Below are 18,946 nucleotides of genomic sequence, written 5' to 3' on the forward strand. Positions count from 1 at the left end.
GTGAATAAAATGATATTTCATCAAAGCTGCAGAAAACTTTCCCAAGTGTTGAAGCGCCACTCGGTTTCCACTGTCTCTGTGTTCTGGTCATGTAGTGATGTTAGACATCTTCAGCCTCTCTCAAAACCTGCTGTTCGCTGGAAGGTAAGTCCCTGTGTGTCAGCAGTGGTCATTGTATACTGTACATGTTAACAGTCTGTACATAAAGCCATGCATGGCAGTAATGCAGCTCGAAAGACTCGTGTGTAAACGAGTTGATCCTTTTAACTGCTAATAATTGGCACTGGTGCAGCTTGTAGGCTTCATACTCATATTCCTATACTAGAATTTACGAAAAGACAGTGTGCAGGAACAAATATGATGTTCACGCAACGAGATCTGTCTGTTTTTTTCCAGCCAGGAATTGATCACTTCACCCATCTCTGCACAACTCCCCTAAAAAACAAATCCTAAACCATAAATCCTTCACCCTGTGATCTGTAAAACTGTATCAATTCTTCCGAGGCTTTCAGAGCAATGATGTGCAGCATCCTATAAATGAAGCCGTTTTATTGTAGCTCATGATGTATGCCAGGTTTACAAAAGCAGATCTAAACAAACGATAAAATAAGGCAACAGTGTTTATTGTCATTCCTCTATATTGAGCTTGTAGACTTCGGAATGAAATGTCTTTTCTCCTGGACCGTGGTGTATGGGAAGCCAAACACATAAAAAGTGGGACGAAACCGCGCCACCCGATTGAGCCGCACTGGGCGGACCAAATATCTGCGCGGCCCAATGGACAGTCTGGATAGCGCAGAGATGAGCTGGTTTACTTGCGCAGCCCAGTGGATAGCGCAGTGCGGACCACAAACCTGCGCGATCCACTGGGCAGCGCTGCGCAACTGTGATGGAAATAGACCCCGCCCACCATCAATTTTACCCACAATTCTCCGCTGTAGTTTAAAGTGCACATGGAAGCTTAGGCTACAACAATATAGCCAGACAGTATGAATGTGAACTTAAATTTCTCATGTTTATTTTTCCTTTATGGAAACTGCAGTGTTGTTCGACAGTACTTCGTGGAATTACATGCATAAGTTGCAACAGAAGGGGCAGGAATTTAAAATTTTGGGCTCGATTGTGTTGCTGGTCTCGTTTGTGTTCAAACTTGAGGAATAAAAAGCCTTCTATCTTCATTTTCTGCATTTTGTGAAGTGTTTCTTCTGTTTTCCAAAGCGTCTTCAATTTTATTCAAAATGTCAGGACTATTTAATATTGTTTCTACTATGCGCCTTGCCAAGCCTGGTTTGCACTTGCGCTTCCTAGCGGAGAATTGTGGGTAAATGTAAATTGATGGTGGGCGGGGTCTATTTCCATCAGGGTCGCGCAGGTTTGTGGTTCGAGCAGCGCTGCTGAAGTTGGTCCATGCTTCTGGACTGAAACTGGTCCGCGCTGCGCTATCCACTGGGCTGCGCAAGTAAACCAGTTCAACTGGGTCCGCCCAGGGCGGCTCAATCGGGTGGCGCGGTTTCGTCCCACTTTTGATGTGTTTGGCTTCCCATAGTGGTGCAACATGTAACAGTACGCAACACTAAGTAAAGTGCAAATGCAGGACAAAAAAAATACACAGATCAATATGGACAATTATTAGACATGAGCATCATTGAAAAATGAAGCTTAGTTAAGTAAAGAAAAATGTCATGATCTGGTGCTGATTTTGAGTTCCTGTAATGCATTTTGGGCTTCAGAAGGAGGAGATAAGAGGCTAAGAAGGGAAGCATGAAAGCACAATTAAAGAATAATAATAAGAATAATAATAGTAATAAACAACACCCAGAATTTGTTTTAAACTACTTTTTTTACTCACTCGAGAAAAATAGGAACACAGGGAAAAATCTTGAATTTGGATTTTTTTAGATTTAACATTTTTTAATTATTTTAGAATTAATTAAATTATTGAATCATTGAAACATTATTAATATTATTAATTATTATTATTGTTGTTGTTGCTGCTGTTGTTGTTCTTCTTCTTCTTCTTATTGTTATTATTATTGTTTATTATTATTATTATTATTATTATTATTATTATTATTTGGTAAACTATAACTGTTATTAAATAGTCCGTACATCTCAGCTTGGTCTGAACAGCTGATGAAGCACATGCTGGTCAAGCTGTTGGCTTTGTCACGTTGTCAGCTGATATTATCCACCTTCCTTATTACTCTATTCAATGTATTAATAAATATTTGAGATTTGTTAAATACCTTGTGGTTACGAATTACCTATAATCAGTAGCTCATATTTCTTTGGATTGGATTTTTCAGCACATTGATTAGCAATCTGTTAATTACCTTTACAATCATCCTGGCTCTGGAATGATCTCACAAAACCTTTATTAAGCTGGAGCTTCGTTAACTAGTGTTCAGTTTACAAATGTGGTTGCAAACGAAACTCAATCAATCAAACTTTTGTTTTATGCCTTTACCAACTACGAAGAAGGTTTTATTTGCTACTATCTTAAAATGTTCCTGGGAGATGTTTGCTCAAAAACGAATTAGGAATCATAATTTCTATAATTACTATTAACATCTGTTACCGGGTTAAAATAATGTACTAATTTACACATTTTAGTTTGCATGAATTTTACATGAATGGCAACATATATACACTCATTACAGCGAGTCTTAGATCAGTGTTAAGTCTAGGTAGCTTGATTTTTTGATTTTGTTTCTGCTACTATTGTGACTGGTGTCTTCTTCACTGATTAGAGTTCAGCCGGTGGAGAGAGACAGCAAGAGAGGCAGAGGGCTCACATGGCACGTGGCCTTCCAAAGCAAAAGCCCATAGCTGGGGTTAAAGAGGTCATCGCTGTTGCTTCAGGAAAAGGAGGCGTTGGAAAATCGACCACAGCTGGTATTCCTGGATTTCTTATCATTTATTCCTCAAAACTTTCAAGCCTCTTTTACAAACATTCTTCTTCTTCTATTTCTTCTTCTTCTTCTTCCTCTATTATTATTATTATTATTATTATTATTATTATTATTATTATTATTATTATTATTTCTGGAGCCCATGCACTTTCCTTTTTGAAAAGATTTTGTCCTCAGTCAAGTACAAAATGTCAGCGTAAACGTAGCATTGCCTCTGCACCAAGAGACACTAGTTATTATCTTCACTAAAAGTAAACAGTTCACAAGATTGCAGTTTCTTTCCTGCCAAGATCCAATCCAACATGTTTTATTATTTCTTTGTTTCTGTTTTTTTCCCCTTTCTTTCTTCACTTCAGTGTTGTTGCTGTGTACTGAGTCACTGAAAGTACCTTATTACTACAAATCCAGGAACGCCTGCATAAAAACCTCCAAAGATTACTATCATTTTCACTGTTTTTGTCTCGAGCATTTTCATGTGGCTGTGGCTGTTTATCTGACATAATGCGGTCTTGTGAAATGTTCAGACTTTCATGTGGTATTTAAAAAAGGAGCCAGCTCCATAACAACAGATCTGAAATTCAATATGAAAGTGAAAGAGATAAATATGACACTTGTATATCGAGGAGCTGTATTTATTTCTGAATTAACACACAGTGAATATGAACACAGTGTTGTTATATGGAGGTGTATGTCAGGGGATGAATGATAAAATTTTAAAAAGTGTTGATAAATGTTGAAACTTTGGAATGTGTTTCAGATTTTCCTTTTGCAAATCACATGGTGGCAGCATCGGAGAAAGTAACAAAACTAAATATTAGGGCTGTAACAAAACACTCTGGTCATGATTCGAATGGATTCCTGATAAATGTAGGGGATGTGGTAGCTTAGTGTTTAAGGTGTTGGGTTACTGATCGGTGTAACGTCCCGTCAGACGTAGGAGTATTAGAATCCATTCGCGGATGAGGTAAAGGGCCAAAGGCTAAGATCTTGGTCGAGGTCACGGAAAAAACAGGGTCAAAACCAGAAAGCTATGAAGAAACAATCAAAACCAAAACGCTAGTCCAGAAAACGAAGTCAGAAGAAAACAAGCAGGGTCATACACGAGGAAACGAGACAATCGATAAATCAAGGCTTGGCAGGTAACACTAAGGAAACAATGCTTCGCAATGAGACTGAGATAGCGTGCTGCTTTTATATGTCACTGAACCGGAAGTGAGCAGAAACAGTTAATATTCGGGCGATGGCTCCCTCTGGTGTTCAGGCCTTGTGACGGAACCCCCCCGTCTAAGAACACCTCCAGGTGTTCGATGTCGAGGGCGTCCCCTCGGGCGAGGAGCGGGTCTGTGGGGAAAGTTCAGGTGGAATTCGTCTATGAGAGTGGGGTCCAGGATGTCGTTGCATTGACCCAGCAGCGCTCCTCCGGGCCGTATCCCTCCCAGTCCACCAAGTATTGGAGGCGGCAGCCCTGACGACACGAGTTAAGGATGGTGTGAACCCGATAGGCGAGGGAACCGTCAGTGTCCAGGGGAGGGGGTGGCTCATGGGCAGTGGGGCCCGCGGTCTGTGGCTCGTGATAGGGCTTGAGCAGGGATACATGAAAAGTGGGTGCAAGGCGGTAAGAGGCAGGCAGCTCTAGGTGAAACGAGACGGGATTAACCTGGCGAATAATTTTGAAAGGACCGATGAACCTGGGGCTGAGCTTACGACATGGCAGCTTGAGTTTCAGGTTGCGCGTGGATAACCAAACCTTCTGACCCACTTGGTAGGTAGGATGGTGTTGGCGTCGGCGGTTGGCTTGAATTACTTGCCTACGTATAGCCCGTTGAAGGCGAACATGGGCTCGTTTCCAGATCTCCTGGCTTCGCCTGGACCATTCGTCAACCGCGGGGACGTCTGAGGGCTCCCCGGACCACGGGAACAAAGGTGGTTGATAGCCAAAAACACATTGGACGGTGTCAGCCCCGTAGAGGAATGGGTGAGGGAGTTCTGAGCATATTCGGCCCATGCGAGGAATTCACTCCAACGGTGCTGTTCCTTGCTGCAGTAAGCCCTCAAGAACCTTCCTAGTTCTTGGTTCAGACGTTCGGCTTGCCCGTTAGATTGGGGGTGGTATCCTGAGCTCAGACTGACTTTGATTCTCAGCTGCTTACAGAACTCCTGCCAGACCCTGGAGGTAAACTGCGGCCCCCGGTCCGATACTATGTCTTCAGGGAGCCCAAAATTCCGGAATACGTTGTGAAAAATGGCTAAGGCGGTTTCCATAGATGTAGGTAATCCCTTCATGGGGACCAATTTGCATGCCTTGGAAAACCGGTCAATGATAACCATGATGGTCGTGAAGCCCTGTGAGTCGGGGAGGTCAGTGAGAAAGTCTATAGAGATGTGAGACCAGGGACGGCGTGGGACGGGTAGTGGCTCCAACAGACCTTCAGGCAGATGGCGCTTGGTTCGAGACTGGGCGCAGATGGCGCATGAGCGTACAAACTTTTCCACATCCTGGTGAAGAGAAGGCCACCAAAAGGTTTGACGCAGCAATTGGGCCGTACGATGGATGCCTGGGTGGCCGGAGCTGGGGCATTCATGCGTCCACCTGATCAGTCTTAGACGGAACGTGGTGGGAACATAACGTTTGGAGGGTGGACAATTTGGGGGAGGAGCCTCGGAGGTGTAAGCCCTTTCAATTTCTCCTATGAAATCCCAACGAATGGGAGCTACTAAAACAGATGGTGGGAGGATATTACTAGGGTGTGAGGGTGACTCGCTGACCTCATGAATTCTGGAGAGGGCATCTGCTTTCCCGTTCTTCGTGCCGGGACGATAGGTGACCGTGAACTTGAACCGTGAGAAAAATAAGGCCCACCTGGCTTGGCGTGGATTGAGGCGCTTTGCTTCTTGGAGGTATGCAAAGTTACGGTGATCTGTGAGTATGAGGAACGGGTGAGCTGCCCCCTCCAACCAATGTCTCCATTCCTCCAGGGCAACCTTCATAGCTAGAAGTTCCTTATTGCCCACGTCATAATTCAATTCCGCCGGTGTTAGTTTTCGAGAGTAGAAGGCACATGGATGTAGTTTGCCGGACTCTGGCTGGCGTTGAGAGAGCACTGCTCCCACCCCGCTGTTCGAGGCGTCCACCTCTACTGTAAAAGGTAAGTCAGGTCGTGGGTGTCGGAGTATAGGGGCGGAGGAGAAGCTGTGCTTAAGCTTATCGAAGGCTGTTCGGGCTTGATCAGTCCACTTTAGTTTCTGTGGTTTACCCTTTAACAACGAGGTCAGAGGACTGGCTATGGTGCTATAGTTCCGAATGAAACAGCAATAAAAGTTAGCAAACCCCAGGAATTGTTGGAGGCCTTTAACATTGGTGGGCTCAGGCCAGGACATGATCGCGGACACTTTGGACTGGTCCATCTCCACCCCCTTTTGAGAGATCACGTAACCAAGAAACGTGATGGAGGAACGGTGGAACTCACACTTTTCCAACTTCACGAAGAGGTTATGGGTTGCCAGGCGGTGGAGGACTGCTCAAACATGGGAAACATGTTGTTTCAAGTCTGATGAGTAGATCAAAATGTCGTCAATGTAGGCTATTACGTGGCTGTGGAGCATGTCCCTGAATATTTCATTTATCATGGATTGAAACACCGCCGGAGCGTTAGTGAGTCCGTAAGGCATGACTAGGTACTCATAGTGTCCATTAGTGGTATGGAAAGCAGTCTTCCATTCGTCTCCTTCTCTTATCCTGATCAGGTTGTAGGCACTGCGTAGATCGAGTTTTGTGAATACTTTGGCCCCTTGTAGCTGTTCAAGGGTGGCTGGAACTAAGGGGAGAGGATAAGGGTAAGGCACGGGCGGAGCCCTCCATCCTTTTTTTCCACAAAGAAGAAGCCCGCCGCCGCCGGGGATGTAGAGGGCCGTATATAGCCTGCTGCAAGGGCCTCTTCGATGTAGTCCTCCATAGCCTTTTTTTCTGGGATGGAGAGAGGGTAAACTCGGTTCTTAGGTGGGACGGCATTGGGGAGGAGTTCTATGGTGCAGTCCCATGGTCTGTGTGGTGGGAGCCTGGTTGCCTTTTCCTTACTAAAAACTTCACGTAGGTCGTAGTATTCAGGAGGGAGCAAAGTGGGACTGGACGAAGCTGGGCTTTCAATAGAAGTAGCGAGGCATGGACGTGGAGTGTGATTCAAAAAACAGTTCTTTATGCAGAAAGGGGCCCACCTTCGGAGGTCACCGTCCTTCCAGGAAATGTCTGGGTCGTGAAGCTGTATGCGTGAAGCACTATGGGGTTGGACGGGGAGGAGATGACAAAGAAAGATAAACGTTCATGATGGAATAATCCGAGTTGGAGGTCAATAGGTTGGGTTTGCTGAGAAATGAGACCCCCTCCGATGGGCTGATCGTCGATGGCAGTCACTCTGAGCGGGGGTATGCATGGGACTGTGGGGATGATCGCGCACCAGCGTCTCGTCCATGAGGTTGACCGCCGAGCCTGAGTCAATTAATGCTGTGACAAAAAACTGAGAATGAGCAAGGAGAAGATATGCCGGAAGAGAAACTTTGGATAAGCGTACTATGTTTTCTACCTGTGGCGTAGATGATTTTTCAGGACATCGGAGCACTCTATGACCGGGTTTTCCACAGTAGAAGCAGAGGTTGAGTTTAGTACGCCGTTCGCGCTCCTCCGCTGTGACTTGTGCCCTTCCCAGTTGCATGGGTTCAGAATGATCCTCTGTGTACGGTCGCACTTCCATTTTATAACGCGGCAGGGGGCGTGAGGTGGTGGCTGTAGGTCGGTGTTGGCGACGCAGGTTATCCAGACGGATGGCAGTGGAAATATATTGGGACAACGTGACGTTCGTGTCACGGCATGCCATTTCTGCTTGTAAATCCGGGTTGAGCCCCTCGCGGAAAACCGCCATGAGAGCAGTAGCATTCCATCCCGACTGAGCTGCCAACGTGCGGAATTTTATTGCGTAGTCTGCGGCTGTGTCCCTCCCCTGGCGTAATTCCAGCAGCTGAACGGCTGAAGGACTCGCTGTCGCCATAGCACCGCTTGCATATCCGCTGGACTCATCTCTGGCGAAGCATTCTGTAACGTCCCGTCAGACGTAGGAGTATTAGAATCCATTCGCGGATGATGTAAAGGGCCAAAGGCTAAGATCTTGGTCGAGGTCACGGAAAAAACAGGGTCAAAACCAGAAAGCTATGAAGAAACAGTCAAAACCAAAACGCTAGTCCAGAAAACGAAGTCAGAAGAAAACAAGCAGGGTCATACACGAGGAAACGAGACAATCGATAAATCAAGGCTTGACAGGTAACACTAAGGAAACAATGCTTCGCAATGAGACTGAGATAGCGTGCTGCTTTTATATGTCACTGAACCGGAAGTGAGCAGAAACAGTTAATATTCGGGCGATGGCTCCCTCTGGTGTTCAGGCCTCGTGACAATCAGAAGGTTGTGGGTTTGATTCCTAGGTCCATTAATCTGCCATTGCTGGGCCCCTGAGCAAGACCCTTAATTGCTCAGTTATATAAAATGAGATAAATTGTCTCTCTGGATAAATGTAATGTAAATGCTTCACAATATTTTTTATTTGATTCTCAGAATATTTTGAACAAAATTTGAACAAAGAAATATGATGACTCTAAAGACTGCTTTTTAAATTTTTTATTTAATTTTTATTTTATTTCTGAGTCATAACCAGTGCAAAACAATGCGCTTATTGGTGTGTCTAAAACTAAAAATGTCAAATAAAAAAAAATAATAATAATAATTATAGACAAAACAAAACAAAAGTTTAAACTACACATTTACTTAATCTTAAAAACAAATAAATAAAATGAGAAAATTCTCTAGAAAATGTAAATGTTTGATTGAATTATTACGAGCACCATAGCAGTGCCTGAGACATCATTTTAATAAGAAATAACAATAAATCTCCAAAGTCGGCTGAAATGCTGTCTCTTTTTTAGGCACTGTGATTCACAGAGGCATTGGGGCTGGTGTCATTTAAAAGCTACTGATGAGCTCTTTTAAAGGGTTACACCATGCTCGTGCAACCAAACAATGAATAATTCTCGTTGGCCGTTGTGATCCTGAGCTGTGATCAGGGCCAGCTTGCTTTCTGTATAAATCACAAGGGCCAGAATGGCTCCATAACCTTGTGTGATAATATCAAAGCCCACTTTTTGCAACTATGTGTTTTGTTTTGATAATATTTACTCTTTTCTTTACAGTAAACCTTGCTCTTGGACTCATGGCCAATGATCAGGTACTGTACACCTCCCTGCATCATCATATTAAACTATCATTCAAATAATACTGAAAGACAGTTTACAGACATGGCTAGACATTTTTTCTGTGTGTTTGTTCTTCAGACTAAGACAGTGGGTCTTTTAGATGCTGATGTTTACGGCCCCTCAGTCCCAAAGCTGATGAACCTCAGAGGAAACCCAGAATTAACAGACAGTAGGTGATACCAGGTGCCCTTTAGAATATACACTTGCTGACCACTTTATTAGGAACACTCATACACAGATTGACCGGGGTTTTTTTCTGATCACTAAGGATTTTTCTGCTCACTAAGGATGTAAAGACTTAGTGTAACTTCCTGTCCGTTCAAACAAGCCTGGATATTCTTGTCTGACCTTTCTTCTCTATAATGCATTTCCACTCAACAAACTGCCGCTCACTGAATTTTTTTGTTTGTTTTGTTTTTTTGAGCCTTTGTTTTTTGGGAAATCCTCAAACCAGCTTGTCTGGTGCCAACAACCAGCAACCATGCCACACTCCAATTCTCAGAGGTCACATTCTATCCTCATTCTGGTTCTGGGAAAAAGCTCTCGAGCCGCATCTGCATGATTGTATGCGCCGCGCTTGTGTCATGTGATTTAGATGATCACATGACTGGGTGGTGCACAGGTGCTCTAATAAAGCGAACTAAGCAATTGTGAATAAAGTAAGTGGTCACCGAGGGTATATAAAGCTATAAAGACTACAGAGATACTGGAGGAGAATAGTACCACAGGGACATATTTGTTTGCGAAAGCGCTGCACTGTGTTAAGCAGGTGTTCGTATATATTTACATATAAATCTGTCTTTTCATTACGTTTGCAGACAACTTAATGAGACCGCTCATGAACTTCGGGATCCCTTGGTAAGTGTGTGAATATATTAATAATATATAAATTACTGTCCAGCACAAGCCAGTCTCAGTGCACGTCTGCTCTGCCTTCTTCAGTATGTCCATGGGCTTTCTGGTTGAAGATACAGCACCCATTGTGTGGAGAGGTCTGATGGTCATGTCAGCTATTGAGAAGCTTCTGAGGCAGGTGCGGTCCTAGGCTACATTATTTGGCATGCTGTCATATCAGTTTAATGCTGAGGTACCTAACATCTACCTTTTAGCTGGAAGAGCAGGTAAATGATTTCGGGAATCCTTGTAATGGTGAAACAGGAGAATCCTGAAAGCTGTGATTTTCTGCTCCCTCACATAAAGCAGCAGGCAGTCCATAACCGAATAACACTCACCCACTACGGAAAAGCCGATTCATCAGTTACTGTCCTTTTCCCATGAAATTGCATGCAATCTGGTGAGCCAGTAGAAATCAGCTGTAATTGGACTGTGGTTTTTAAGGGAAAAAAACAAACAAACAAAGAAACAGCCACCTTTTTCACTGACATGCACTAAGAATTTTGTGGTAATATTCAGTTTCTTATCTCTGCTGCTAGGCTGTTTGTGTTAGCAATGTTGTCACTTCTGCAAATCTCTCTCTCTCTCTCTCTCTCTCTCTCTGTTGAGCTACACATCCTATTCCTGAAATACCAATGTTTCTGGACTGATCAAGTTTCCATCATTCAACATTTGATAACTTCAACAAGACTTCATGATAAATCTATAATGAATTCAGAAATTACTCTAATGCTTCTCATAAGTTGCTCAGAAACTCCAGGTTGCACAATTGCACTTGACTATATAGAGCACAGTTGTAAAAGGGAAATTATTTATAATTATACTATCCGGTGTCACCCAGCTGAGGATAGGTTCCTTTTTGTGTCTGGTTTCTCAAGAGGTTTCTTCTTTATATCATATCAGGGTTTTTTTTCCATCCAGTTGTCACCTCTCGCTTGCTTATTAGGGATAAATATGCATTAAAATGATAAACTTTATCATTTATTTCCTGAGTGGTGATATTCCTCTAAAGCTGCTTTGTCCATTGTCAAGGACTGTACAAATAAAATTGAAACGAATTGACAGCACATCATACATCATTTCTTCTAAAAGGATAATGATTTTTGAATATTTGCTTGCTCAGACTTCACTGGGTTTTTTTTTTTTTAGGTAGACTGGGGCTCTTTGGATTACTTAGTGATTGACATGCCACCTGGAACAGGGGATGTACAACTTTCCATTACACAGAATATCCCAATAGCAGGTAAATAAAAAATAATAATAAGTGTATATTGTGTGTTCAGTTGTTTGTATGTTGGTATTTAGTATTTTGTACCCAGTAGGGTACAAAATACTAAATCTGTGGCAGTCTGGGAATCTGTGGCAGTCTGGGAAAACCTATCCGAAGATGCTGTGTCTGAAATTGGAATCTGGACATTGGGTTTTGAGTATGCTTATCCTGTAGCTATTTGTGTGTGATTTCCTCAGACAGGGAATGTCAGACCCTGGTAAAGTTATTGGATAGCCTTAATCTATCTAAAAGTCTAATCAATTCATTTTGTAATCAGCCATCTGTTGTTGATGATGCTTTTGGTGAAATTTCCAGGACTTGATGTTTATTGATGTTTATATTTATATTTATGGTATTTCAATACAGGAAAGACTGTATAAAATGTCAAAATGTTACCATGTGAAGGATGTTTTTATGCAACCGCACAAAAATACAGTGGGGTCCAAAAGTCTGAGACCGTATTGATAATGTTGGAGTTTATTTATTTATTTATTTAAAATCAGAAATAAACAGTATGTTTTAGAATATTAAAACATTTAGAACAAAGAAAGTACACATTCAGTACCTTAAATATTTAATATACAAGACTATTCCTATGTCTGTATTAAAATGTAAGCAGATTTATGATATTAACCATGTTATCTGCATTTCACTACAAAAGTTATCCTTAAGCTATGTATAGCCTTACGGGTTTAAAAAAATTAGGAGCAGATGGAAGAAATGATTTCTGACCGACTTAAAAACTGACACCGGACACAGGAGCGCAGTAAGAGCTGGAATGCAGTAAAACTTCTGCATCTATATTCCACTGTCGCTTATCCAAAAAGTTTTCGCTACCAAATTCTCTCCGAATTTTTATTGGATGTGTGCTTCTTATTACAGGTGCTGTGATTGTGTCCACTCCACAGGACATCGCATTGATAGATGCGCACAGAGGTGCTGAGATGTTCCGCAAGGTTAACGTGCCGGTGAGACTCTAAAAGCATCTGTTAAACACGTGCAGTAACCAAACACATCCCTCGCAGTCGGCCATGAAATCCAGATGTTTCTGGCTGTACAGGGGAAAGCTCCTGAAATAGGTTATCAAAAGAATGAGCTATGGCTGAGGCTAGATTCTAAATCCTAATAACTAATAAATCCTAATAACACAGACATGACTTGAGGCACATAGCAGATAATTGCTCAAGCTCCATATAGTGCTCAGTGGAACAAATACACGCATCAAGGCAAAAGAGATGAGATAAGACGATAGGAGGCTGTTCCAAGCTTTGGAGAGCTTTTTTTTTCTCATTTTCTAACAAAATCTAGTGCTTATACAACACGAGGAACCAGAACACCAAGAGAAAAGTGATAGAACAAATAAACGAGAAAGTAAGAGCTTCTAAATATATATATATATATACACACACATAATACAGCAGTGTTGAATGTCATCCTGCAGGACTAATAGAGTAGGAATGATGACCGTAGCACAGCAAGGTATTGCATGCCATTTGATTTCACCGATGCTGAGGTAGGACTGAGGGAATCATTTACTCATTTTCTAGTAACCCTCATAACAAACATTTCCTCGGAACACTAGAGGTACATCCCAAATCACACACATCGTATTATTGTACACCATTTTGTAGTATGATTAGTGCGAGTTCCAGTGTTCACAATGAAAATTAGAAAACAAGTACCTGGATGCTGCACTTATTCAAGGGGTATGTTGGACACTTCATGCACTCAACACTCATACAGAAAGGGGGCGGGGCTACCAGGCACTGATGCTGGATGAGGAAACATTTTCAAGATGGTCGATGACACTCCAGTGGACAAAATATCTTACAAATGTCTTTTATTTTAGCTCAGGTTGTGTATAAACTCTTAGTGGTCCATTTGAGATGATACTGCCCTTCTAAAATGATACAAAACATGACGAGAAGAATAATCTCTTATAATAATAATTTGGAGTGTCCTGAATCGCTCTGCATGTCTGTGGCAGTTTCGTGTCTTTTAGGGGAAAAAAGGACACATGACATTGGTATGCTATGATTACCAATCAGTTATCATGAAAGGGAGGTGAATTCAGGAATATTATTGTTATTTTATTAAGTATTATAACATTAGTTCATTAAATATTTATTAAAAGCAAACAAAAATTTGTAAATTTACGACTTGAATGTGTTCCCCCATGATCCAGGGCAAATAAAGTGCAGCTTAAGGGGTTGTTTTTTTCCCCCTCTGCCACTGATTCATGGAAAGATTGCTGCATGATTTATTTACAGCAAATACCGCATCATGCGGTTACTTAAGGACTTTGTTGAAAGGTCTCACCGTCGCATGCACACAAGAAGGCAATTAGGTGATCATGCAGGATTCACAGAACCACAGTTACAATCCTAGCTAGAGTTTTATGTTTATTTGTAGAGGAATTACTTGGATTAATGCTGATCAATAGAAATGAACAGAAATAAAGTTAATTATTTTTGTAACTTAAAAAAAGAGTGATTTAATGTTGTTATGATGGAACATGTTACTCGAGGATTTTATTTATGTTATTTATGTCATTATTTTAGTCATTAGTTATGTCATTTATTTTATTTTATTTTATTTTATTTTATTTTATTTTATTTTATTTTATTTTATTTTATTTTATTTAATTAATTAACTTATTTATTTATTTATTTATTTATTTGTTTGTTTATTTGTTTGTAGGTGCTGGGTTTGGTTCAAAACATGAGTGTTTTCCAGTGCCCTAAGTGCAACCACCAGACTCACATCTTTGGCTCAGATGGAGCGAGAGAATTGGCACGTACTCTTGGAGTCGAGGTTCTTGGTAAGATTTGTGTACCAAATAACACCTAGAAAACAAGTAAAACCACCAAAAATACACAAATAATTTTTAAAAATTCCTGCCAGTATTGAACAGTAGTACATGGTTGTAAAGTTGTTTTTATATAAGACTCGAATGAGGACGTCCTCATCACAGCTGTGACTGCATACACAGTAATATCTTCTGAAAAGTTACCGTTCATGCATTTTTAGAAAATGGGAGATAAAAAGTATATCCTTTATCATTCTTAAGGTTTATTCTAATATATTCATATTAATACTAGCATGTTTTTAAAGAGATGTTTTACGACAGCAGCCTGGCTAAGAAGGCACCAAAAGACAATTAAAGACACCATGATTACAGTTTTTTTTTTTTAAAAAAACTCCCTTCCTCTATATGTAAATAATGAAACAATTGAATTCATTTAAAATATATGGTAATATACAATCAAGTATCGCAGAAACAACTTCCAAAATGGCTGTACTTAGTTATTTACAAAAGCCACGACGTGAGCATAGTACGTTTTCCTGTAAGTTGTTCCATGTTAATGAGGCATTAATATTAAAAACTTTTACCCCAGCTTGGACCTAAAACAGGGAAAAAACAAGTGTAACAATGATATTTTAGGGAAAAATTGTTAATGTTAATTTTTTTACACAGATACTAGATGACTAGAAATAAGTAATGAGCTGCACAGTGATTTATAAAGAAAACATTGATGAGTGTGATTGTCAAAGCCAGTAAGAAAAACATAAGGCGCTGTGAATTTTTATGTATATTTATATATATTTTTTACGTGTAGTCACTCTGTATCTACAAGAGGCATTCCTGGCATTGTGAAATTTGGAATAAAGTGAAATAAAAGAATCCAATTGATTTATTGTCTGGGATTAAATCATATAGATCACCTCATATAAATAATTATATGAGTATATACCTTTATTATTTATTATACATTTTTTTTACCTTTATTATTTTTAAGGATGATTTTAATATGTTAATTTACACCAATCAGCCATAATATTTTGACCACCTACCTAATATTGTTTTGGTCCCCCTTTTGCTGCCAAAACAGCCCTGACCCGTCATGCACTGTGTATTCTGACACCTTTCTGTCAGAACCAGCATTAACTTCTTCAGCAATTTGAGCAACAGTAGCTTGTCTGTTGGATCGGATCACACTGGCCAGCCTTCACTCCCCACGTACGTCAGTCAGTCTTGGCCGCCCATGACCCTGTCGCTGGTTCACCACTGATCCTTCCTTGGACCATTTTTGACAGACACTGACCACTGCAGACCGGGAACACCCCACAAGAGCTGCTGATCCAGTGGTCTAGCCATCACAATTGGGCCCTTGTCAAACTTGTCAAATCCTTACTCTTGCCCATTTTTCCTGCTTCTAACAGTGGTTATAATTTTATGGCTGTTATGGTCAGTGGTTATAATGTTATGGCTGATTGGTGTATGTTGTACAATCAGTATTCTATTCATTTTGCTTGACACTCATCACCCATTATGGTACAGCCTTTCAGCAAGAAAATGTGCACTTTGTAATTAATCAGTAATAATAATATTAATAATAATAATAATAATAATAATGACAATTATGGTTTTCATGCAATATTTATAGAAGGCATTCTGTCTGTCATTCATGGCAGTGTGAAACTTGAAAGGAAATTTAGTTGATTTATTGCCTGGCTGGAAGAGTTGCTCACTGAACTGAGATCTGTTCCAGGTTCGAAAACAGCTTTTACAATTCATCAAATGCCCAAGTTTATAACACAGAGAACCATCACTCCAGAGAAAAAAAACATGAACAAAATGTGAGAAAGCCCCTAAATTTAATAGTACATATGGAGTGAATGTGGAGATTTGGACAGTATATGATGTGTAATACAAGTTGTATGGAAAGATGTAAAGTAGAATATATGTTTGAGCCTGCATATAAGATCTTGGGTTATATGTTTGCTCTACCTCTATTACAGGTGACATTCCACTTCATCTGAATATCAGAGAGACATCAGACAAGGGTCAGCCCGTGGTTGTGTCCTCTCCTGACAGTCCTGAGGTGATTGCGTAATGATGAAATAATAACATGATGAAGCTGTTTCTAATGTGTAACGTACATCATGTTCTGTAAGACCATATGTTAACTGTATAACATGTTGTACTATATGGCCAGAAGTATGTGGACGCCTGATCATCATGCCCATATGTGGGTCTTCTGCACAAACCTGGAAGCCTCCAATTGTATAGAATGTATTTGTTTGCACAGTGCCAGCTCCATGAAGACATGGTTTGCTAAGGATGCAGTAGAAGAACTCTAGTGCCCTGCACAGAGCCCTGACCTCAACCCTAATTAATACTTTTGGGATAAATTGGATTGCCGACTATGTGCCAGGCTTCACAACACAAATCCCTGCAATCAAACTCCAGCATCTAGTAGAAAACCTTCTCAGAGTGAGAAGAGTGAAGCTTATTATAACAGCAAAAGGGGGATTAAATGTAGAATGGGATGTTCTTAAAAAGCACATATGGTCAGGTGTCCACAAACTTTTGACTATAATGTTTAAGTACAATAATGATGACATGAGTCACATTGTGAGTCGCATTTTGTGTTGTATAGGGTTCCGATGTTCAAGGTAGTAAAATTAAGGAAAAGTATGGAATTTGATCTATATCTTATCCAGGTCTGACAAAGTTTGAAAAGCATTATGACTGACTATTTTAGCAGACTATTTTATGATTACATTCAAAGTGATATGTTAATCATAGCCTGTCACTGCTTTTTGTTGAAATAGGACTATTTTAGGCTTTGCTAGTGACATAAAGGATTCACATAGAATAGATGAGCAGCAATGTTCTCTGTATCTGCTGTCAGCACCAACACCACACAGTAGCAGTAACTAATATAGCGGACACACAGACAGCTTCCTCTTGCGTTGATGGTTATTCCTGTTGGATGTGGTTCATCCTTCATGGAGGTATGCTGACATTACCCTGGATATCGTGGCTCTCGATACAACACAAAGACTTGCTGTCTAGGTCACAGATGCACCAGCGAGACACACACCAGCAATTTGTCCTCTTGAACTCGATATGTCTTCCATTATGTTGTGAAGATTGCAGCATTTTATGTAGAGAGCTATTGCTCTCCAACCTTCACACTGTGCTCTTAAGTATGGAATGTTAAATCGGCCTCCAGGCTGCACTTATATAGCCATGAGACCTTTAACACTATATTGGCCAGTGTTTTAGTTTCACTGTCCAACCACCGCATATACTGTATAGTGTTGAACTAAGCAGTATGATACAGCGAGACAAGACACTCTCTTTTGAAATGTTGATATTAATATTGTAAGGATAGCTGATGGCAGACTGATATGAGATCCATCACGGCCAAACCAGGTCTTGTTCCAAATCTATTAGACCATTTTAATCGGACAGTTAGTAACCAGAATTATGTCCCTATGTAAATGTAATAACATTCTGTAGGTTGATCGGTTGATGAGACTTTCTTTCCTGATCACTTCCTGTTTCTGCTCGATTATGTGCAGGCTGAAGCTTACAGAAGAGTGGCGTCAGCAGTGGTGCGTCGCCTCGCAGAGGAGTCCAGCTGAACAACTTCAACACTGATATACTATTTATTTATTAGCTACTAGTATTGAGACATTTTAATAAATATTTTACTCATGACCATAGTTTTTGACATTTTATGAGTCTCATTTTTTTCTTTTTCTTTTTTTTTGTCAGCCCATTAAGGTTGTTTTATTTTCTCCAAACAACATTTTTAGTTCATTTATTCAGCAACTGTGCACAAGTGTTTGAAGAAGTTAAGATTCCATTTTGAAAGGTTCACATAGGCAAATATGCTGCTGAATTTCCTGCATAGATTACAAAATATTTATCAGTCCAGCTTCTAGAGAAGTCTGGCACAGCGTGTGGGAAACGGGGCGTGTTTCAGGAAAATAAATCCTAAGAACAAAAGCAAAGGTTACACAGAAGCAGAATGAGATAATAAAGTAGCTAAAAATTAATTTTGGTATATGAGTTAGTGGTTAACGTGTACATTGCACCTCCAGGTTGTCCTTCAAGGTATGGTTTCTTCGAGGTAGGCTGATTGCAAGCTCTAAACTATCCATAAAGTGTAAATGAATGTGTGTGTGATTGTGCCCTGCGATGGACTGGCATCCCATCATTCAGGGTGTCTTCTATCTTGTACACCTAGGTCCAGGCACCACACAACCCTGCATAGGATAATCAGTTCAGAAAATGGATGGATGGATGGATGGTGAGCACATGATTCACTGGTCCTCACGCAATCATTTGCTAACTTCTGTGCATCTAATAATGCTAATTACTCCAGGGCTATCCAATCTTATCCACAAAGAGCCGGTCTGGATGCAGGTTTTTATTCCAACCAAGCAGAAGCCATCCCTGACCCTATTAAAAGCCAAGATGAGTTTATTAAACAGGTGGAATCAGGTGTGGCTCCTGCTTGATTGGAATGAAAACCTATATGGCCATAAGTTTGTCGACAGCTGAGGAAGCACATCAGTTTGTAGATTTTGCTGTGTTAATATCCTCCACTCTTCTGGGAAGGCTTTCACAAGATATTCAGAAGGGTGGCTGGAGGGGTTTTTCTGATCATTCAGCCACAAGAACATTCTTGAAGTCAGGCAGTAATGTCAGGTGAGGAGGCTGTGGGGTTGAGATCAGGCCAATCAAGTTCTTCCACAAAAACCTTTGCGATTATGG

At 40.8% G+C, this 18,946-nt stretch overlaps 1 protein-coding gene across 2 annotated transcripts; it reads left to right on the forward strand.

The window, feature by feature from the left end:
- Window positions 1–9: 9 nt before the first annotated feature.
- Window positions 10–17,889, forward strand: nubpl (nucleotide binding protein-like). Of its 2 annotated transcripts, XM_058399930.1 has the most exons (11): window positions 10–144; window positions 2,751–2,895; window positions 9,144–9,178; window positions 9,285–9,375; window positions 10,025–10,064; window positions 10,149–10,239; window positions 11,250–11,343; window positions 12,253–12,338; window positions 14,071–14,191; window positions 16,174–16,256; window positions 17,746–17,889. In XM_058399930.1, exons 1-11 carry the CDS (start codon window positions 10–12, stop codon window positions 17,806–17,808), a joined length of 984 nt encoding a protein of 327 aa, XP_058255913.1. In that variant the 3' UTR covers window positions 17,809–17,889. The 2 variants fall into 2 exon arrangements, with proteins under 2 accessions (XP_058255913.1, XP_058255914.1); XM_058399931.1 differs by lacking the exons at window positions 10–144; window positions 2,751–2,895; window positions 9,144–9,178; window positions 9,285–9,375 and having other exon boundaries at window positions 10,023–10,064; window positions 11,254–11,343.
- Window positions 17,890–18,946: the final 1,057 nt, after the last annotated feature.

The sequence above is a fragment of the Hemibagrus wyckioides genome, linkage group LG09 (genome assembly GCF_019097595.1).
Source record: "Hemibagrus wyckioides isolate EC202008001 linkage group LG09, SWU_Hwy_1.0, whole genome shotgun sequence".
NCBI classification, from domain to species: Eukaryota; Metazoa; Chordata; class Actinopteri; order Siluriformes; family Bagridae; genus Hemibagrus; species Hemibagrus wyckioides.

Excerpts from the sequence above, each read along its gene's own strand:
- nubpl (XM_058399930.1), top strand. The coding sequence starts at position 10 with ATGATATTTCATCAAAGCTGCAGAAAACTTTCCCAAGTGTTGAAGCGC. Across the intron at positions 9,376-10,024 it reads AAACCCAGAATTAACAGACA|ACAACTTAATGAGACCGCTC; the intron begins GTAGGTGATACC and ends TTACGTTTGCAG. Across the intron at positions 16,257-17,745 it reads CCTCTCCTGACAGTCCTGAG|GCTGAAGCTTACAGAAGAGT; the intron begins GTGATTGCGTAA and ends GATTATGTGCAG.